We start from the raw sequence: 23,516 nt of genomic DNA, 5'->3' as shown, positions 1-23,516 counted from the left end.
AAGAGCAAAATGTCCATGACAATGACGCAGAGCAAAAAGTGGTTGGTTGGTTGGTTTTAGTACTACGCGTCACACTGCTGTGTGAATAATGGTGCGTTACCTTCGCAGTGGTCTGTCATTCTGGTTTCGTCGGGCTCCTGCAGATCACAGAAAACTAACCTTTCATTTCCACACTCGGGGGGGGGGGGCACATTAAATAACATGAATCGATGTACAGTTACTTGTGAATTTAACTGGCAGATTCTGGTACCAGACACAACCCATAATTGTTAGTGTTGCATCATTTTACTATGCCAGTATTTTCACTTTACAAGTCTTTTTTTCTTTTTCAAGAATGGGGGGGGGGGGGAGTGAAGAGGGATTATTATTGGGATTATTATTATAGTGCTAATTAAATATTGTCACTGGGTGGCAACTTTTTTTCTTTGGGGCTGTCATACAACATCAAACATGTAACATGGGTGTGTGTGCCTCAGTAAACAGACAATCATACAATCTTGCTTGTGTAATATAATGATTGCTGCCCCTAAAGATGACACATCAATAAATTTCCTCAGGCCACAGTACACACAGTCTGAAGCCCAAATATTATGCTAGCATGACGATATTACTCACAGAGTATACAAAGCACGTCTGAAAGTCGCGCTTGACAAGTACATTGGCCAGCGCTACAGATGTAAAATATAATATTACCTGACCATCATCGGTTACTTTATTTATCAAAGTGATACAGATATAGTTAAGTGAACTCGACCGTTCCGTCTCCTCACTACATCAGTATAAATGACAGGTCTAGACAGAGAACGGTATGTTGACGCACATGTCACGGCAAATATTCACCATTAGGTTCTTTAACAGGAGGCTAATCTTGATTAAGGAGTGGTAGCATTTTTGATACGATCATAAATCTTTAGTTGTTGTATATCGTTCCCGTGTCTGGAACGTACTGTAGCCCTACCTATGTAGCGTACTAGTCTGCTTCCCCTAGTCATTCACCCGTGTCTCCCGATCTCGCCATTCTCGACGCCTCCTTGTATCCTTACTACAACATAAAAATGGTTGCAGCACACAGTGGGCTAACTAGTCGTGGTCCTAAAACCTAGACTACGGGCGACCAGGCCTGATCCAAGTCCAGGACCCCGGCTCAGAATGGCAGGATTCATACTATGCCTTGTGTGTCAAATGGTAAAAATTGGATACAGCTCTTGCCTTTTTCTTAGGTACGAACATGTTTTTATTCTTTGAGCGGTGTACCAACACACCGATGTGTGTTACACCCCTGACGATTTATTCGCTCAAAAGAGAGATCTGCTGTTTTCCTACCAGTTAACACCACTCTGCCGCCATCTGATGTATGAAGAAAAAATAGTTGAACTTTCTCTACTGGTCTTCACATTCTAACTAACGTTTTGGTCGTGGTAACTTCCTTTCACTTCGTATTAGGATATATCAAGATAACATCTAACACAATTTTTGACAAGGGTGTTTTTGAGCAAGAACAAAACCACGGATATAACACATTTTCCTTCACATTTGTCTAGGAACACTTACCCCATCCAGAATTTCCGTGTACTTGAATTTCATGTTTTTATATAAATTTCTCTTTGGCAGTAAATGGAGGAGCATCAAATCACACACAACGGTTGCCTGTAAAGGAACCGAGCATGTCAAAACACTGCACTTATCCAGTAACAACACACTGCTATGGCATTTAGAACAAGCCAGTGCCTGATCTCTGTCTTACTGTCTGCTCCGTTTGCCTATACAAATGATCATCCCGGTATCAATTTATCCGTTAAAAACACAAAAGTTATAAACCAGTCCAATGTGTTTACAGTCACAGTTGACGTATTAAAGGCCATTAATCATTCTTAATGCACGTTAGGCTTTTTCATTCAGAAGAGCAATATAATCAGGGTGTACCTAATAAGGATTTACTTGAATATCTCTCACCCCTGTTTCATAAACATTTGGAGGTGGACATGAATTGTTTGGAGTGGTCGATGTATGAGGATGTGCTTCACCTCAGTGAAGCTTGAGAGGACGAGCTGGGTGACTTACCACTCCGAATATGCCCACCCCAGAACCTATGGCTGTCAGTGTTGGAATAATGTCAAATTTCCTAGCCTGGGGGAAAAAAAGGAACAGATTGGGACTTGTGAAAACATGTGAGTGGAGCACAGCTGACAACACGGGAGAAGTATCTCTACAGTTGGATCTTACCAGTCCATGAACGATGACTTCGATGCGAAGGCCAAACACCTTCATTAGAGTCCTCTTCTGGACTTTGTCCTCCACATAATAGTTTGCCTTCCTGTAATGTGCACAACAGATGTGGTTAAATCTGATTTAATGCTGAGCAAGATGATGAGATACTCATTTTAGTATCAAAACTGCATGTATAGGTCTGTCTTAAACCAAACCAAGCGGGGAAGGATGTTTGGATACTGTTTTATAAAGCACAAAGTTCATGCCCTGGAAATCTGCATTGTGGAATTTAAGGGGGAATTTATTTTTTATCTTAAATATCTAAAATCTAAATATTTGCCGATTTTATGTTTATGGTTATAAACATCGAATCGAAAGTTGTGCCACGTGCAGGTCTATGGGAGGTTTGTAACTTCTGTAAGACTAAAACCACGCATTGGTTCTGCCTACCTGAAATTGTAGCCCACGGACGCTTGCCCGGTAGTTCCGCTCCCATAGAGGCCGTGGAATTTGTACTTGGGTTTGCAGTTTTGGATGCTGTAGTCCAGATCACATTCCCAGTCAATGAGGACTCCTATAGATCCACCCTGCCAGAGAGTGTGATTCAAACATACTCCATTCTCAACAGAAAATCATATTTAAAGTATACAAAAGCAGACAACAGGATTAAGATTTACTTTAACTCCGTGGTACCAGACTGGCAAGTCAGAATTCTTCTAGAGAATATACACTGATAATCACTTTATTATGCTACAGCTATACCTGTTAGGCTAGTGTATATTTTGCAGTCAGGCGTAAGTTATAATTCTCCACACATTTAAATGAGTGAAAAATGATTGGTATGTTCAGCTATAGAGTAGGTGAACCCAATACACTCAGTGTACAGATAAATAATAAAAAACTGCTCAGAAAAGAAGTTCATATGCAATTGCTAATATATTTGCTGCAATTTGAAATCTTACTGGGCCAATACCATACAATTTAAAAGTAAAACACACAAAAAAATGTATAGCATGCTTTTATTTAAGTAAGAGAGGCTCCATTGTTAAACTAAATAAAACTCATAATAGCAGAGGTCTGTGAAGACAGCCATGTGAGGGCAGACTATATGATAGAAAGAGAAGTGGAAATGTATTTAGAAGTCATATTATTATTCAAATGTGCTCCTGTTATCTTAAAATCCAAGAGAAATTAGGTACAAAAAGCAGTAAGTGCGTGTGTGTGTGTGTGTGTGTGTGTGTGTGTGTAGAGACATACCACACGAGCTACTTCAGTGAAATTGAAGCCGGAGAGCCTGACAATGTCACCCAGTTTGAAGATCGGACACAGTGGATCTGTGGCAGGATGGTACAGACATCTCTTGATGTAACTGGCATCCACGCTTTCCACTAAATTACTCCTGTAGAGGGTTACAGGGAAAGAGAGATAACGTGATGCCTGCCATTCACAGTGACCAGGAAGGACTCTGCCTCCTCCATGGCCGCCCTTAACCTTGTGCCGTGTCGGCTCACATTAACCTCATCAGATGTCAGCCCCAATTCTGTTGTGTACTAGCTCTTTGAGCTATGTGAGTATTTCGGTTTGACTAACACAGAAATAGTGACAGACCAGTGCACATTCACACACAAGTCGATGAACATATTTTTACCTGTCTACCTTAAACTCGGGAAAGGTGATGGAATTTTTGATGAACAGCGTGAAGTTCTCAGCTGCCAACAAACATGGAGGACTTCGAGAAAAAGAAACAAGAAGTTGATGTCACTGATGTATGTTTCCATACAATGGAATTTGTGTTGCTATATGTTCTTATATTGTATATTGCAAATAGTTGTGACACAATGACCTATACCATGTGGTAATACACATTTCAGGCCTTACTGCAAAATACATACAACAGAAAGAATGAAATTCAGTTTAGTCTCAGGTTCCTTTGAGAGGCCTACTTTGGTATCTGGCGATCATCTTCAACAGGACACCATGTCACAATCTCGCAAGTGTGGGTTGTGTTCACACACTTCCCCGTCATGTGCCCTGGGAGAAATGGAGTTATTAGTAGAAGAGAGGGACTTAAGAGCTGCACCTGACAGCGGATTAGTACACAGCCGAGGGAAGCTTCAACATCTACATCAAATACTCTGCTTTCATGCTTGTTAGAGCAAGAACTTTAGAGAGCATTAGAAATGCACACAGACTCTCACGGGCAGTTTATATATGTGTCAGCAAAAGTGTACGCTGAGGAGAGGTTAGATTCTCCAAAGACAATGACATGCAAATAAATAAATAAACTGTGGATCACCACTTCTAGTTTGTTCAAATTTGTAGGATATGTCACCTGAACAGATACATTTAATTGATAGATTTAATAGTTTAACTGGGGGGATGGGTTGAAACACCAAAGATGTCTCAGTAGAACACTGTACAAGGAGCCTTTATAAATATTTACCCTGAACTCTACTCTGTGTTGACAAGACCAAGAAGATTATCATGCAGATAGTTTCTGGTTGCTATGAAGCCTACAAACTGTTGATTTTATGATGTGTGGTTTTTTGGTCCAGTATGTAAGTCTTAAATCAATGGGATGTGTTTTTTGTAATGTGATGTCCATTAAGTACTTAAGTGTGATGACTTCTACACTTCTGAAACAAAGGCCACCGTCCCCATCTCTTTCCTCCATAACTACAGGTGCTAGTCGAACACACTCGGTTAAAAGGGCGCTTACTTTAAACAGATAATTCCCTTGCTAGCATATTACACTAAAACACTTGGGACGATAAGGGATGTGTCATGAGATGGATATCCGAAGCCGCGAGTATTTACATAAATTGAGCTCTAGCTGAAAAGAGATTCCTGGAAAACGCGAAGGCAGTCTCTGGCTTTAAATGGGCTTTGGTAATGTAATGCTGTGAGGTATTGCTATAAAACAGATGTTTTCGTAGAGCCTTTACTATACAGAGACAGTGTGACCGGCGTAACCCAGTTGAGTCTGCGCCATACCATAAACATGGATCATTGTTACCAAGAAATCCTCACTTCAAAGTCAGCAGGGAATTATAACACTACGAGTAATTATCTCGACATCACGCGCGATAACGCTGGACAATCGTATTTTTTTTCTTTATTCTGCAGCAGGCAGGTCTGTCTGAGGTTCACACGCAGAGTTGTAGCTGAATCCAGACCAAAGATTAAGCGCTCCAAAACGCATGGTTACATAGGCACTGGCCCGGGTGCAGCGAAAATAAACGTTTTGCAAATAGCGGTAAACAGTGCAATGAAACGTTCGAGTAAAAATAATATGATGAGTCCTGACGTCACTCAGGTTAATGCTATCAGAAAGTTTATGTACTTTGTGCGTCCATCCATTTACGATCCATTTGAGCAAATTATAGCCTACTTATGTTTGTGCATAGAATAAACCTATTTTTGCCGCACGGATCCTCGAGCTAGTGACAGCGCGTCAAATCTAAATCTGTGTCCTACGAGGACGTCGACGTGTTGTTCAGCGCTTTACCATTTCCTGTCCGTTTGATCTGGCCTGTTTCACAATCGGCATCCGAATTGCAGTTGTTCTTTCCGTCGGGCAACTGAAAAACACACGCGGCATATTCGCAAGCTCACACACACACACACACACACACACACACACCCACACACACACACACACACACACACACACACACACACACACACACACACACACACACACACACATATATATTAGGGTACTATAATAGGGGGGAAATACTTGCTGAGGGACATGTTAAATGAGTTTGTCCGACATACTATTTGTTTAACAGTTCATCGGACTACAATCTAATTCTGCTGTAAGTAAAAATTTTCATATTGCTGGGAATAATGCAAATATGAGTTATAATAAACTATGGAACATCAACACATGTCAAAGAAAAACACAATACTGGTATGCTGCTGAGACCTGCTTTTGCCTGTAGCGAATTAAGTGGAAAGATTACAGGGAATTACAGGGAAAGAGGTTAGTAGGGTCCAGGGTTAATCTTTGGTGGTGTAATTAGTATATAGCTCTCTGTATAGTATTATAGTAATATCTTTGCCCAATATTTTTTTCAAGAGGACTTACATATTAAAATCACCTATTAACCTGTTAATGATATATATTTTAATTACACCTCCTTTCACATTTGAAAGTGGCTGGTCAATCTGATAGTGTATCTGTTTATCCAGATTGCTATCATCAGAATCATTTGACATTTAGCGGATACTTTCATCCAAAGCGACTTATAATTATGACTGAATACAACTTTATCAACTGAGGGTTAAGGGCCTTGCTCAGGGGCCCAACAGTGACAAGTTGGTGGTGGGGCTTGAATCAGCAACCTTCCAATTACAAGTCAAGAACCTTAACCACTGAGCTACCACTGCCACTGCACCATGAGCAGTTTAACCAGGAGAAGTTACTGTTCTGCTATTAGCTATATGCACTTCTGTCAGACGTTAGGTAACTTAACCTTACATGAGCCAGTAGCCCAGTGCAACTCCAAGAATCATCAGGTTAATTTAGAAAGATAGCAACCGTTAACCATTGATTCTCCAGATACTTTTGTGATACTATGAATCCTTAATTATTATGCATTATAAATGCATACACACACACACACGTGCACACACACACACACACACACACACACACACACACACACACACACACACACACACACACACACACACTCCAAAGAACATCACAGTAACTGCTGTGTACTGTAATAAAAGATGTAGAGATAGTCAAAACTGCAGTGAAGTACAACAGGCTTCCAGAGTACAGGAAGTGCTTTTCATTTACATGCAGAGCGGATGAAGGATTTCTGTCTGAATGTCCTGTTTCTCTCTCTCTTTCTCTCTCTCTACATTAAATCAGCATCTCTACATGTATGGCAACCATTACATTCCACTGTTTATTGAATTCCAACACAGGCACTATTGACTGTCAAAATAGTGCAAAAGAAAAGTTTTGAATGCAGAAAGCTAGTAAAAAGCCTTTCATCAGAGAGAAGCAAAGTAGAGCCAGGCTGAGGTTTGGAAACGCCGTAAGGATTGGTCTGTAGAGCACTGGTGTAAGGTCATCTTCTCCGATGAGTACAGGTTTAAGCTTGGTCCAACACTATCATCTAATGGTTAAATGGAATCCTGGAGAGGCTTACAGGCCACAGTGTCTTGCACCCATTGTGAAGTTTGGTGGAGGATTGGTGATGATCTCAGGGTGCTTTAGCAACAATATGAGATATGGAATTAATTCAATTAATTGCCTCAATCATAAAAAAATGTTTTTATCAATCACATTGTAATTTTTACCATTCAATTTAAAATTCAGTTTTCAGTGATTGAGGATAATGGTGCTCAGTCAATCTTTCAAGTTGGAAAAAAGTATAGATGTTTGGTGAACAAAGCAAGGGTATCTCAAACCTTCTGAGCATGCACATTTCAAGAAACAATGTTGTGGTTTTCCCAAGCCATTGCCAACATTTAGCTGGAAGTCACTTTTATGAGTAAGTTAAATAATTAATGAGAACCATTTTACCACTCATGAGCAATGAGTAATAATAATAATAAATGCTATGTCCATAAAACATCATTGAGCTCATAGACTACTGTGGTGCTACTTGGCCGTGTTGGATGCAATGACACATAATGTCCCAGTGGTCTTATTAGGGTTCAGGTCTGGGGAAGGTGAGGGCCAGTCAATGGCATCAATGCCTTCATCATCCAGGAACGGTTCACACATTCTGGTCACATGAGGCTGGGCATTGTCCTGCACCAGGAGGAACCCACGGCCCATTGCACCAGCGTAAGGTCTGGCAATAGCTCTGAGGATTTTATCCCAGCACCGAACAGCAGACAGGGAACCTTTCACTATCATGTGGAGGTTTGTGCGATCCTTCATGGATATGCCTCCCCACACCATCACTGACCCACTGCCAAACTGGTCATGTTGGAAAATGTTGCAAGCAGCATAACGTATACCATGGTGTCCCCAGAATTTTTTACATCTGTCACACATGGTCAGTGTGAATCTGGTCTCGTCTATGAAGAGAATGCGGTGCCAGTGGAGGAACTGCCAGTTCTGGTGTTCTCTGGCGAATGCCAGTCCAGCTGCACAGTGCTGGGCTGTGAGCACAAGTCATAATAGAGGATGTCAGGCTCTCATGCCAACCTCATGGAGTCTGTCTGACATTTTGGTCAGAAACATGCATACCAGTATCCCGCTGGAGGTCATTTGCTAAGGCTTTGGCAGTGCTACTCCTGTTCCTTCTCACACAATGAAGCAGATACCGGACCTACTGCTGGGTTAATACCCTTATACGGCCCTGTCCAGTTCTCCTCGTGAAATGGCCTGTGTCCTGGTATCTCCTCCATACTTTTGAGACTGTGCTGGGAGACACAGCAAACCTTCTTGCAATGTGTAACAAGTAAACACACAAGGAGAGAGGGTCCAGTTTCAAGAAGTGTTTAATTTGAGATGGAATGGGTTTATTTGAAAGGGAGTTTCAGGACTCAGACGAGAAGGATGGCAATGTGAGCTCGGCAGGGGCTGGTTTATGGTTGTTTAATTCCGAGGTTGTCAGGAGTAGGCAGAGTTCGAGGAAAGCAGGAGGATTAAACAGGAGGCGTAATCTAAAGGGAGAGCGCAGGTGGTTAACAGTAGGAATACACAGAAGAGAACGCTCAGCGTCACCAGCAATATGTCGCAACACGGTTGTGGGTTGTGAGGGGTCAGATGAGTGCCGGCTTCGGCTTTGTTTGGAAACTGACTGGGTGTGGCAACTTCACGATGGCACGTATGGATGTGCCATTCTAGAGGAGCTGTGTAACCTGAATGGGCTGCAGATACTGACTCATGCTACCAGTATTGACAAGGACACTAGCAAGACACAAAACTAAACAGTCTTATAGACAAGAATCACTCAGGACGAATAATGAGAGTGTAACTGTCTGTGGATACCACCTGCAAAACTGTTCCCATCTAGGGGGTTGTCTTGTTGCCTCTCCAGTGCACCTGTTGTTGTTTTCCTTTGCATCAAAGCAGGTGAAATCGATGCAAATCTGGACAGATTGATAACCTTGATGTTTAACTGTGATGATTAAGTGTTCTCAGTGTTTTGTTTTTGTTTTTTTGAGCAGTGTATTTTTCATGCACAAATACTCACCGAAAACAACAATAATATCTATTCTTTGACCAGCTAGTTAGCTAGCTAACTCTCTGCCTAGTCAAACCAAACTTGATTCCTCTTTGTTAGCTAGCTACGGTAACGTAAGATGTTATCTTAGGCTTTGCAGCTATGTAATGGTTGGTTACTTTTGCCAGTGAGTTTGTTTCTTTCTCATGCCAGGCGTTGAATACTCAAGACATGGTGTAAACGAAATGCAGTGCCACTAGCTAATATAACACAAATGATATGTTGTTGACCTAGCTAGCTAGCTAGTATAGCAGTATATGGTGATTATGATGAATATAAAGCATTTAACTGACATCTTTCTCAGCTATGAAAAAACACACGTTTGAGTCAAATGTTCTATGTACATTTTATAGGAAAATTATTTTGTAGGAAGAATATTTCAAAGACTTTTGTTCACCTTATATGACAAAATGCTTGTATATTGTTTACAATAAATTTTACCTTGAAAATTGGATACACAAAACATTAAGTTGTATGTTCTATTTGTGAATCAACTTATATGTGATTGTCTCTCTTCACCTGAAGCCTGTAAAGTGCACTTATAATGCTCCATAAAGTTTTATGTATTGATATGGAATGTCCTGTATGTTTAAAAGCCATTTAAAAATACACTGCACTTAAAGACTTGTATAATACAATTTGACATACTAAAGCTGTAAATTACAATGCATTATAACTGATAAATAAATATCAGAACATGTAATACATTACAACAATCATGTTTTTATGAGCAAATGTTATAATGATTCATAAAAACTGACTTTAAGTCTTATACTCTTGCTCTATAAGGCATTGTGCATGTAGCTATAACTACTAATGATTAATTATATAAGCTTATGGCAGGCATTATAAAGCATTATTTATGCCATATAAAAGATCATAAATGTAACGATAATGCATTATAAAACGGAGATTCATAGGAAGACCCATGAGTTTGCTTAAACGTCATTTCAATGCAATGTAATATTGATCATAAAGTCTTTAGTTATGTATTATGATATTAACATAAATCAGGCTTTACATTATCATAAACTGTCTAACAAAGCTTTACTGCCTGGTTTATATGCAATAATATCACTAAAGCAATTTAAATACTGCTTCCCCCCCCCCCTAACCTCAGAATTTTCAGACACATGACCCTCAATCCTTTTCTTGATTATCTTGAAAAAACAACAACAACATAAAATTAAACAAACAGGGGGTTTTTTTCTGTTTTTCGAGCCATCCTTAGTTGGTTTATATGACTATGTGAGGAACATCATGGGATCACAGTGGAACCTAGGTAACGGCCTTCATGATGGTGTGGTCTGATGTGGACTTAAAAAAGGGGATGCATCAAATGTTCATAAGAAGTGCTGGTGAGCAAGCCTGTTAAAGAAGCAGGACACCCTACATCCTTGAACACCTAAGAGCAAATGAGGTTATGAGACAGGGCCATTGAGGAAAATGAAGAGTGCCTTAGTCATAAAAAGGAGTTGGGTTGGGATGAGGCCTTATACTATCAGTGTGTGTGGTTATGCACACTGTTCCAATATACAATCAGATCACCTCTTGTATCCCGTAATGATGCAGTGACATAATTGCAGGGTGTATAGAGGAAAGCCAAGACTATTTCTGTTTTGACCCCTTCATGGGAAATAGCAGCCCTATATCATACTTCTATTTAAAAAAAAATACAAGTAGCAGACATAACCAGGTAGCTGATGTAACTCTCAGGAAACCTGTAACCTAGGTGTAATTTGGAACAAAGTGAGTTTGAAAATACTACTGAGCCAAGTGTGTCCTGATGCAGCAGCCCCCAACCCCCCAGTTCAAGTGAACTGAAATTTTCAGTTCAATTTTGGACCCGAAACAGCAACTGGGAGAAAACCAGGAGGAAAACAAAAGCAGACTTGCATCGAACCAAACATTGTGTAAAAGATAATCCAAGACAGTACATGCCCATTCAAGTCAAAGGGGTGCAAACATGTTACAGCTTCTGCCTGTTTGGTGCCTTGAGGCATCTACTTATCTTCTCATCAGAAAATGTTCATTTTACGCAAAAAAAAAAAGCGAACCATGCAAATACAAAGATGGCTATCATGCCTGAAGGGTAAAATATATGCTAATGTTTGGTGAAACATCTAGAAGTTCGCATTGACATGACTGACATGATCGCACCTGTTTGCCAGACTGAGTCAGTGGGGCCAATGCCTCTACAGGGCCCGGTGCAGCGCAAAGACTGCAGAAGCACCACTACAGATGTAAAAAGCACATCCCTAGATTATGTACAAATCGCTAAAGCTTTAAATAAATGTTTATGAGGCACTTTGGACTTTGCCAGTTAACAAGTTGCCAGGGAAAATGCTCATTTCCCACTTGGGCAGAACAGAAACTGAACTGAGGAGCAGAATGTGCCATACACATCACAGCTCAGTGTCCCTCATAGCCATAGAATCAGACCATGTTAGGCATTTCAATCAAGTCATGAAAAATGCGAGGAGGAAGGAGTGAAAGAAACGAGATAAAAATGTTTTTCGATCATTGATTCATGGATTACTCTTGCTAAAATTCTGGACAGCGTGCGATCATGTGACATTTTGGCTTTGCACATAGTGTGTCCTTACACGTTTTACTCAGTATGTGTGTGTGTTTCCTGCCCTTTCAAAAAGAAATTAGAAATGCACTAACAGTATATCACAGAACTAAACTTACACCTGTACAAAAATAGAAAAAGAGAGAGAGTGAGCAAAAGAGAGTTTATGTATCCTACCTCTGGACACTTGCTCTGGGTTTGTCCGAAAGTGATGATGAAATTTGTCATCACAACAAAAGAGTCACCACCCTGTAAAAGAGACAATGGTTTGAGTTGTTTGTAGGCCAGAAGTCTGTGCAGGCTACTCTGAAAGTACTGCACTTTGACGCCCTACTTGTGTGCGAGTTGCTCTGAAAGTACCGCACAGGTACTGAGATCGCAAAGTACCTATGAAAGCTGGCCACTTTGTCTTGTCAATGACAAAATGAAAAAACTAACAAAAAATTCTGTAAAATATTCTAACATAAATATTACTCAAAATACATACCTTGTTTGTATTTTTGATAGTATGGTGATTCATTAGATAAAAATTGAAGAACTGAATAGATTTTTCATATCGCAACATTCAGAATCAGTCAGTTTATAGATATACTCAATATCACTGATAAGAAAGTACAGGCACTTATGTTTCATTACATTACACTGTACTATTTGATGTTACGCTACATTACATTATATTGTGCTATTTGATGTTACGCTACATTACATTATATTGTGCGATTGGATGCAATAGTTAATAATAACATTAACTGATGACATCAGCAGATTTTATATCTTTTCTCAGAAAAAAAAGACATTAATGCATCAACATTCCCTGGGCCTCTGAGTCTGTCATCATTAGGTGTTGCACTGGATATTGTATCGATATCGTGACAGTACACAGGCCTTTGTGTTTTAGTAGGGAGTGGGAGGGGCAATCAGTTGTGTGTTGCTCACACGCAAGCTCACTGCATCGCTGCAACACACGTGTAAACAAAGAGACTTGTCTATGCATACTTTGCATGATAATTTTATCTGGCAGGATGCTCTGACTCTGGTGAAACTCCAGCCAGTATTGACACATGACATGCCAAACCTGCAGGATCTGGTTGTACCAGTGTATAAGTGTATAAACAAGCTCCAGTTAATCCAAAATGCAGCAGCCAGAGTTCTTACTAGAACTAGAAAGATCATATTAGTCCTATCATAGCTACACTGCACTGGCTCCCAGTAAAATTGATTGTAAAATGCTTCTAATCACTACAAAGCACCGAATAGTCTTTTCCCACAATACCTTAGCAAACTATTGGTCTATTATGATCCACCACGTCTGCTAAGATCAAAAGGTTCAGGCTGTTTGTTAGTACCTACAATGGTTAGATCCTTTTCTTATAAAGCACCCAAGCTATGGAATAATCTTCTTCTTAACTTACATCATTCCGCTGATACACTTATCCAGAGCACCTTTGTGGGTAAGGCAGTATGTGTGCTTCCTGGGAATTGAACCCATGACCTTGGTGTTACCAGGACCTTGTTCTACCGTCTCTTATAGGTAAGCTATAGGAGCACAGCAGCATGTAGTTAATAATCTAGCCTCTCTTTCTGATACATCTACTCCTGATGCCAAGTTGGTGTTCTGCGCTGACCAGTTCTGTGCTGACTCGGCTGTTGTGCCCCCCCACCCCCGAAATAGGGTGGCCAGATGTTCGGTTTTAGACATGACAGCCCTTTTTCCAGCTCAGTGTCCTCCAGCAGAGCACCTGATCAGACACCGATGTGTCATCCTGGAGTGAACTGGCGGGAGTTTTCCACTGATCGATATTATTTTAGTGTGTCACTGGGTCACAAACATGTCAAAGCAAATGCTTTGTGTTTAATTAGTTTAGCAGAGCATCTCATACCTCACCTACCAAAAATCCATGCTCTAAATGCTAGTCAGCTAGGATGTTTGCAATGGTGTGAAAATACCAAAAAGAAAAGTGATGTCATTTTCAGTGTTTAGCACAACCTTTCCTTTTGAAGAGTAGGAAAGATGGATTTCATTGCCTGAGTGCCTGGTACAACTATACCACTGGCATGAATGTATTAGTGCTGCCCAAAAATGGTCTGCCATCTTAAATTGGCCTCTAGTGAGCAGTGCGGGTCCTTTGGTGAGAAGCAAGTTGGGTAGAGGCAGCTGGCAAATTGTTTGTGCTAGCAGACTGGCCCCAGATTATAATTGTACACCAGAAATAGGTGTACCTGTTAAAATCGCCAGTGAGTATGGGTACAAAATAAGTATTTCTAATTAAGATTCTAATGCACATAAAATAATGCATAGTTTAAATAATGTGATCTACGCACATATTTATACCTTTTGGGACTACTATAACATAGACGTTATTGTAGTTTGCCTTTTGGCTTTCAGGTCCACAGACAGTGGTTTCATAACCACTCCTTTGATTGAGGAGAGGGTTTGTCTGGGACGCTTGTCTATTGTCTATTTGCACTTATCTTCCAACCATTTAGGTTAATTTACTGTTCATAGTGTGCGAGACTTGCCACGGTGGCATAGTGACACACTTTCAAAGCAAACTTTCCTTATCTGAACACTTTTTATCATATGTGTTTAGATAAACCAGATCATGGCCCTCAAACTTTGGATGGCAGATTATTGTTTAGTTATTAATCTTAAGGCATATTTGTTTCAGTGAATTATTCAGAAGCTACAATGCAATTAATATGAAAGTTGTGGCTACATGAGGAATCTGAATCTACATTCACCAGTGCGTCCTTGAAGTGTACAATGGGGTTTTAAAAGAGAAGAAGAATTCTGCACAAATATCAACAAATTTCACTTGGAAATGATAGATGTACATGTACACTTGATAGAACTACCCATATAAACCGTTTTCTCCTTTCTTTTCTTTGCGTGTTTGCGTAAAAAAAGCAGATTGTTGCTTAAGGTAGGGCCATGCTCATATAAACGCACCTGATCGGGGAATGCATAATCAGACACGTCCCAGACCTTCTCCACTCCACTGATTTGTGTGTAGGCCACTCCTTTCATCTTGGTGAAAACAGAATATATGGCCGTGTCTTCGTTCTGGTATCCTTTCTCATAGATGAACACCCATCTAGAAGAGAGGGACACACATGAGTCATTTTTCTGGCAGGCCCTCTGGCGCTTCTGCCTCACACAAGCACCGCAGGCCACTTCAAACGTTTCGCAAAAGTCTTTCCGGCATTGTATGACAGTGTGACATCCATGATTATACTTTTTTTTTTTTTGGTACTTTTACTGCAATATCAAATTAGTTAGCTAACAAAGAATTATAATTAAACTGGAATATGCATGTACTCAAATGTGCATGGATAAAACAATCCACTCTGGAGAATTCCAAATTTATGCACCTCCCTTGTTCGTCATATTCAATGACGTTGCATTTTTCAAAATAATCCAGAAACAGCAACGAACGTTGAACTAGGGACTTCCCTCTCTAGCCTCCAACTTATTTAAATATGAATGAAAAGCTATGATAACATTACCACCCATGATTCATGGTTTAACCTACCACCATATGAAATAATCAACTCATCCAGGGGCGCTTCAGACCTTAAGGTAATATGTGTTGCTGAATAACAGCAGCAAGTGTATTTAAGCATGGGTGTTTTACAATTCTGATAAAACATGCCCCTGTGTCATATATACATGCTTTCTAGCCAGCCACTTTACATAGACACATAGAGCTGTGAGAGCCATTCCAAGAAAGGTAATGTTTACTTTCCGAATTTACATTCCTAATCCATGACATTAGCCTTAGGAACCGAGTGACAGCATGTTAGAGAATATTATATATTTTAAGACATACATTATTTGTTTCTATACTTCTGAAGTTCAAAATGTAAAAACTGTGTAGAAATTGAGTGGTGTGACCCTGAAACTGACACATATTGTGGAGCGATTTTTCTCTTCTTGAATTTAGGTTCAAGACAAATGAAGAGCACAGCACAAAAAACATTTTAAAAATCAAGAATAAACTTTATTACAATCCATCATCTATAACAAGGAGCAGTTCAGTCTTGAGAGGGAAAAGCTAATGTAATTGTGTGTTTTAATTTTAAATACTCCAAAGGTTTTGCAAAAGGGGAACCTTCTCGCTATATCTGATTGGCTTGCTAGAATTCTTTCCTGATCACTGTTCCTCCCCATTGGCTGCCAGCTGGTCAGCTGGATGATGTAGCTACAGCAGACAGGACTTGCATATCCGGTCAGACTGACCTCAGTAATGTCTACGCTTTCCTCCCTTGTCAGCATTATTGCTCTTAGATGTGTACTGTGAGTTTGGTATGAGCTGGATCTATTAGTAAGTTTCACTCTTTCTTGGACTATATTTACTTCATTTCTCCCTGATAATGATGGGCACTGCTCAGCACACTCCTGGTGCCCAAGGCTGCTTGTACTCACACACATACATAAATCAGTTCAGAGCTCCCTCTCATAACATTATGAAACATGGAAATAGATTGTTATATTGCATAAGTATGCAATATAAAAAATAGAAAAATCTATATATTGATCATAGTAACTTATAGCAGCTTAGTACTCATTAATCAAAATATTTGAATTTGAAAAAGTAATTTGATATTATTTCAGATCATACAAAAAAGAAAATATCAATATACAGCTTAATGACATATGCTTCATGTCCAGTTATTCCCCAGAAATGGGTGAAAAACCCTCTTCATAAGGCCAATTTAAGGAGTCAAAATTCCTCATTACATTTTTTTTTTCTGTGGGTGACAGTGTATTCAACACCTGCGTTCAGCTAAGGACTTACATTTTCAATATACTGATTTAAAAATTGTCTTAGTAAAAAATTGACTCAGATCAATATACTTGAGTAAGAATCATCAGCTCTTTTGTTAATGTACCAATTATATAATGATTTGCATTTCTATTTCAAGATCCCTGTCTCATTTAATTCAGTAAGTAGAACGATATTGTCACCTGTAACGTGTGGTGGCCCGAGTGCCGCAGGGCGAGGAGCAGGACGCACAGACTCTCTTCGACATGGACAAACATTTAATTGAAACATAAAGACGACGGCACTCACGTGTTACCAACAATGAACGCAACACTGAACAAACACGATTACATTTAACAACTGCAAGAAAAACATTTAACGTTCACACATTACGCCAAAAATAACCGACAACACTGCACACAACGACAAGAGTTTAAAGACTAAATACAATACAGGTGTGTGCAGGTGTGGCTACGAACATGACCCTCCTACTGCACATGGCTGCTCAAACCACGTGCCTCGCGGGAGGCGAGCGTTCTGTGACATGAAAGTATTGCATCACAAGCATTAATATCAATACCAAAATTCACCTCTTTACATCATTTTTACTGTCTGTTAAATGTTTCTTCATCTAGGTTGTGAAGTGTTCAGCAGTTTGTTGGGAACCATGTCATTGGATTGCTGCTCTTACTATGGTTCTTGTTTCCCATCACATTTAACTAACCTATTATCCACTGGGTCTATGACCCCAATGGTTTGGTGTCAAAAGGTCCTTAGATATGTGTCCTGTGACTCTTGTTGACTTCTACTGCCTCTTGTGATTTTGCACCACATAGAGAGACTTGTTGGAGGTCAGAGGAGGAGCTTGCTAGCACTTCACGCTTCCCTCAGCTTCCTTCGCATTTGAATTTCAGTTACCTTATTCGCCAACCTACTAGTCTCTTTGGTTGGACTACAGTGACTGATGTGAATCCATAGGTTCGGTCCTTTACTTTAACAACTGGAGCTAGAATTACTTTGCAGGGTTACTGGACCCTCGGCTCCTTCCTCTTCCTCTTGTGCACCTTCATGGAGACAAAGTCATCCAGCTTTGTCAGGTTTCACTGGTTCTTTCTATACATCTGATCATTCTGTCTACTACCACGAAGCAGTATCTTTTCCCTTCCTTTCTTTCTGTCATGTTAATAGCGTCCGTGTAGATGTGTTCAAATAGGCCTGACAGGCATGAAATATGTCAATTTGTGGCTGAAATGTCTTGTGCACATTGTGCTTTCTGCAAATATTGCAATTAATAACATTATCAATCATGGGATGCAAATATGGTGAAAATCAGTGTTCCTCAATGATTCTCCTCATTTCCCCTTGCAGAGTGGGTTACCTCATGAGCTGCTCTGCACAATAAGGGCAATAGTTGTGCTGGTGCTACCACTTTCCCATCAAAATACTTCAAGCCAGGCCTGATTTTCTGTTGTAGACCACCTCCTTTTAAACCACATAGACTTCTCTTCAGGGCTGATTGCTTGTTATAGGTCGATCAGTCTTGGATGGACAGATTAGGGTAAGCCATTGAGGTTTGATTTTCACAACTTGAAACCACTTCTAAAATATGTCCTAGTTTTGCTAGCATTATTGTTCTGTACGGTAAAGTCAGTTCCAGTTTTGTTAGCTGCACATTTCACTATTGCACAGGTTTATGAATGGCTGATCATAGTTCTTGAATTTCATTCAAGTGAGAAACAGGCCTGTCGTTAGCATTACGGGAGCCTCTTGATGCCCATATGGAAGCATAAATGTGGCATATGCTGAGTCAGAATAAATAGTGCAAGAATGTCTCTTAGCCAGTTTGCAGACAGCAATGACTACGCCACTTGGCTGAGGAAGTTGTGCCACAAATATGACCTCAAAGTCATTGTTTTGGTAGTTTGTTGCAACTACTGCACATCCAATGACTCTGAATGCCAGGAATGAGGAGCCATCCTCAAAGAAAATTTCATCACACTTCAGGATGGGGCTGCCAGGGAGTTTGTGGATGCTTTCTTGCAGGCAAATGCAGCTGCTGGAAGCCTCTTTCAACCGGGTTGGACCTGCAGCTAAAGTATGCAATAGGAAAGGTTGTCTAGATCTCTTTGGTTCAAGACAGCATTAAAAAACCCATTCTAGTATTTGGTGTCCACAGGGGTGCTGGACAGAATGGTGTTTTGGTTAGGTACAATAGGATATTCTGAATCAACAAGCTTGTTAATAGCTCTCAAGTCTGGGACCCTCCTCCATTGCTTCATTCTAGGATTCTTTACTGGATGGATAGATGTATTGCAGTTGATAACTGTGGGAATCAGAACACCTGTATTTGATAATGCAAAAAATTATGGTGGTCTTGATGCCTTTTATTGCTTCCCTTGTATGCAGGTATTGTTTCAGTCTCTGCAGTTGTGCATCTGGTTGGCTTGGATCTTGACTTGGTCTGCTGATCTGTTGAGGCCCACATCTTCATGACCAGTGACCCACAGTTTGGATGAGACCTGTTCTAAGCTCGTCATCAAATTGTCAGTTTTGTCCTTCAAAACAGCCATAGTAATAGCTCTTAGAGGCGCTTACTTGGGTTGTGCTGTCAGTATTGCTTCATGCTTCATTTTCAGATATATTCTGTCTAGGCACTGATACAGTTTGTCAGGTCCATAGATTTTGATCCACTGTGATTCGGAATTTTTAAATTTTTTTATTTATTTTTGCAACATGTAACATCGTTGTTCTAGGTGCTTGGATTGGACGCCTGTTTGTCTCATCAGAGTTATATGAATTGAGGTGGTTTTCTGGCAGTTTGTTCCATGTTTCCAATTCATGTCTCAGGGTGACTTCAGCTGCTATGCCTTTTGGTCCCAGATAAACTTCTCCTAACATCATTATCTTACTCTCGCAGTATTCATGCCAATGTTCACTGTATTTATCTTGGCAGTCATTTGAGTCAAAATTCATGGCATAATGCGAAAGTGATGTACTTGGTGTCAGATATTCAAGACAGTATTTCAGGTATTTGATGTACATCTATTTTGTTCATACTTATATCTTGTTAGTGTCTTCTGTTATTTCAAACCAGGATATTTGTTGATTATGACTCAAGGCAGGTGAAAGTAGGTACATCCCCAGATTAGGTACATGTTGTTTAAATGACACTGTAAGGCCTGACTCTTTGCACTCAGTGTTGATATTGATTTTACATATGTCTCTTCTATGAATGTTAACTTTTGATGCTGCTAAATTTAAGAAAGCTGTCTTTATTGTTTGATCTTCGACTACCAGTACTTGTAGTTCAGTGAAACGGAAAGTCTGTATGACTTTAGAAACCGAATTTATATGCTTGTTTATGCAGGAGTAAGGTACATCTGTGTCTACCAGGAAAAGCAGGAGGTGAGCTCCTACCCCAACAAAGATAGTAGGTTCTTGCTCTCTAAGCATCCCTATTTCCACCATGCCCCATCATAATAGTTTTGCCTTTGCCATTGTTGGGGTTGAGGGTAGGGCTGTTGTTGTAGTTGTTGTTCATTGGAATCTTGGGCTGGCTGTTGTTCATAGGATTGCTGTAATGGTTGTGTTGGTCCATAGCTTTCTGCCTGTTTATGTCTTTATTGCTTACATCAGCAAGAGTGACATCCTCTTCCTGGTCCTCCCCTGCCATTACTGTTTAATTGTCTGCCTTGGCCTCTTTCCCCTGATTGACCTCTGCCTGTCTGTACATAAGCAGGAATTGGTACTCCAGCTGGTATGTTCACTGGGCTGGGTTTGTTGACTGGTTGGGCAGGTTGGTGTGTGTTTGACTTTGGCGTGTCACTTATACTACGACTACTTGCGTGTTGGCAGCTTTCTCATTATTCTTTTGTTCATTTCAGCCAGTTGTTTCTTTAACAGAATGGTTATCAGTTCTGAGTCTTTGTTTTTCTCTTCTTGTTTCTTCCGTGTTTGTCTATTGGCGTTGTGGATTATACACTCTTTTATCTGAACCCAGGGTTTCTTTTTCAGACTTGTTCCATCTTATCTTGAATGGGTTTTATCTTGAATGAGTCTTTATTATGAGCAATAGAAACGATGCTTATGTTGTGTTGCTTGTTTCCCATGACACCACAGTCTTGCTTCCATTTGTTCTGGAAGTCAATGATGAAATCTGTGACGACTTCATTTTCAGGTAGTTGGCAATGCTCCAGTCTTGTAGGATCTCTATTGGTAGGATATTGTTCTCTAACAGCACCCCAAATCAGATTCATGTGTGGGTTAAAGGATTTTTCATCATGGTGATTTTTGTATACCATTGCTGCCAAGTCTGCCTCTGTTAGGAGCTTTGTCATCATGTCTTTTACTGCAGCATGTATCATCATAGATTTGATGTGAACTAATGCTAGGCTCTGCCCAGCTGTCTTGTTTGGTCCCTCCAACTTGGTTATCCCGGCTTGTCCTTCTGCTTCTGGTTTAGGCAATTCACTTGCCATTCTTTTCAAATCAGCAAAACAGTGGTATATATCCAGGGTCCATCTTGGCATTCAATATTGGACACTGGAGAGGTTCATGTTCTCCAACTTCGAGACTGGTCAAGTTCATTTTGCATTCTTCTCTATCAGCACATCTCTTATTTGTTTCTTCATGTGACCATTGAATATGGACTTACCAGTTTTGGAGCTCCCTTCTTTCTGGTCTGTCTTGGAGTATTGCTTCCCCCTGTGGCCTGTAGACTTAACCACTACACAAGTTTTGACCAGTATTTTTTTTCATTAATACAGGGTCTAGGTTCTTCTGTTTTAGGGTCAATTCTACTAGGGTTTTGGCATTTCATAGTATTTATCTTGGAATTTCGCTCTGTTCTTCTTTTAGTAGTTTTAATGCTTGTTCTGCTACTCAAGCCCACTTTGTCTTCAAACTTTAATTTATCTCATAACTTTACATCCAATCGTCATTTGTCTCATTGTCTGTGTAATCTCGAATGGAGTCCTCTTTCTCAATTGCCTCGCTTGTGGTTCTGTAGTCCTTGGGACTCTTCTCTTGATTCAAATGTTTTCCTAAACCTATAGTGTGTAGAATGTTTTCCTATAGTGTTTTAGTATGGGGCTATAAAGAACTGGAATCTCCTCTTTTGGACGGATCATTTTGGATACTTCTTACACTGCCCCTGAACGTCATTTCTTTTAATCTCTATTTCATCATCTTGATCTAGTACTGAAAAGCAGCCCTTATGCCCTTATGAGTAGATGATAAAGTGGCGGTCAATTGCTTGGTTTCGGAGATGTCTTTTCCATGTATTGGATTTTTCTGTTCTGTTCAGCTTCTCTTTGTCTTTTAGACTTTCTCCTTCCTTCAGCTAAATCTTCAAGAAAGGCGTTCCTTCAAATGCAGATGATAATTCTACGCACATGCTAAACCTAATTTTATGCTAACACTAAATGCTAATACTAAGGCTAATGCTAACTTAGAAAGTGAGTTGGCTGTGCACTCTTAAAAGCAAAAAAAAAGAGAAAACAGAGTTGCCACAAGCAGGCCTTGTGAAGACCGCATCAAAAATAAATATCTCTGTACTTAGTTATGCTGTTCCTTTTTTAAATTTTACATTTAGCTGACACTTTTATCCAAAGTGACTTACAATTGTGACTGAGTACAACTTGAGCAATTGAGGATTAAGCGCCATGCACAGGGGCCCAACAGTGGGAACTTGAACCTTCCAATTAGAAATCAAGCACCTTAACCACTACCACAGCCCACTAGTTTACATGCCATTAATTGTTATTTAAACTCTGGTGTCTTATTAAGTTATTCTCCCTTTCAGACCATTAAAGGTTTCATGGGCAATGTGACATATTGGTACTACATAAATCAACCATTAGACTAAAAATATTTTTGTGAAATGTCAGCAAGACAGCAATCTAACAAATCAGCAGTACTACAAATATCAGCCAACACATCATAAAACCAGTAATGTAAAATACTTCAATCAATATAAACATAACAAACAGTAAAAAGACAACATAAATAAGCATAACCTGTAACCATGAACACCAGACAGAAATAAAATACTTAGAAACTCAACTTCAGTCAAATAAACATACACTTTCTTACATACACCAGAAATGCAACTGGACTGTCAGTAAACACACACTCTCTCTCACACACATCCCAAGAATGCAAACAGACCATTGAGCTGGCCGTTTCACGCATATACATGCACACCGTGCAGACAGATACAACCAGCGCAGAAAAAAAAAAAACAGCTTCAATAATTCACTGCAATTCATGCAAATTTCTTTTTAAATAATAATCCAAAACGCAACCAATATAATCACAAGCTCTCAATTAATGATACACCCACAGACCAACACAACATAATTTATAACACATCCATTAGCAATTAGTTAGGACAATTAGTAACTGTAGTTAGGGCTTCTTTTTTGCACTCATACACTCACTTACTTATGCTCATACAACCAAATGAGTTTAGCTACTTCACAACCTAAATAGTATAACTATAAACTAATACAACACAAAAACAAACAATGACAAACATACAACACACAAAAACACAAGGCCTTTTACGCAGATAATAAGAATTCAATTGAAACTTGAATAAAGCTCCTAAAGGAGTAGGAATTATTGAACTACCCATGGGTTCTCCGACGTTAGGAATTTTAACCACCTGCTTCCACGCACTTTTCTTGATGCTTTTTTCTTCTTTTTTTGTAACAGTAATTATATAATTACTATCCACTGAGCTTACAAACCCACTAAAAG

At 39.8% G+C, this 23,516-nt stretch overlaps 1 protein-coding gene across 2 annotated transcripts in view; it reads right to left on the bottom strand.

Moving 5' to 3' along the window:
* Window positions 1–23,516, bottom strand: part of p2rx1 (purinergic receptor P2X, ligand-gated ion channel, 1) — a 32,972-nt gene that overhangs the window by 823 nt on the left and 8,633 nt on the right. Inside the window, exons 2-12 of one of the 2 annotated variants that reach the window (XM_035527147.1) lie at window positions 14,939–15,083; window positions 12,166–12,237; window positions 5,717–5,789; window positions 4,152–4,239; window positions 3,857–3,937; window positions 3,466–3,607; window positions 2,659–2,795; window positions 2,224–2,314; window positions 2,062–2,127; window positions 1,552–1,647; window positions 101–137 (exon numbers count right to left, since the gene is read on the bottom strand). In XM_035527147.1, the coding sequence (XP_035383040.1) occupies window positions 101–137; window positions 1,552–1,647; window positions 2,062–2,127; window positions 2,224–2,314; window positions 2,659–2,795; window positions 3,466–3,607; window positions 3,857–3,937; window positions 4,152–4,239; window positions 5,717–5,789; window positions 12,166–12,237; window positions 14,939–15,083 (1,028 nt within the window). Of the gene's footprint in view, window position 1; window positions 138–1,551; window positions 1,648–2,061; window positions 2,128–2,223; window positions 2,315–2,658; window positions 2,796–3,465; window positions 3,608–3,856; window positions 3,938–4,151; window positions 4,240–5,716; window positions 5,790–12,165; window positions 12,238–14,938; window positions 15,084–23,516 lie in introns of those variants that run through there. The other variant, XM_035527146.1, reaches the window with a different exon arrangement.

Source organism: Electrophorus electricus, chromosome 6 (genome assembly GCF_013358815.1).
Source record: "Electrophorus electricus isolate fEleEle1 chromosome 6, fEleEle1.pri, whole genome shotgun sequence".
NCBI classification, from domain to species: Eukaryota; Metazoa; Chordata; class Actinopteri; order Gymnotiformes; family Gymnotidae; genus Electrophorus; species Electrophorus electricus.
This window is presented reverse-complemented; position numbering and strand designations above follow the sequence as displayed.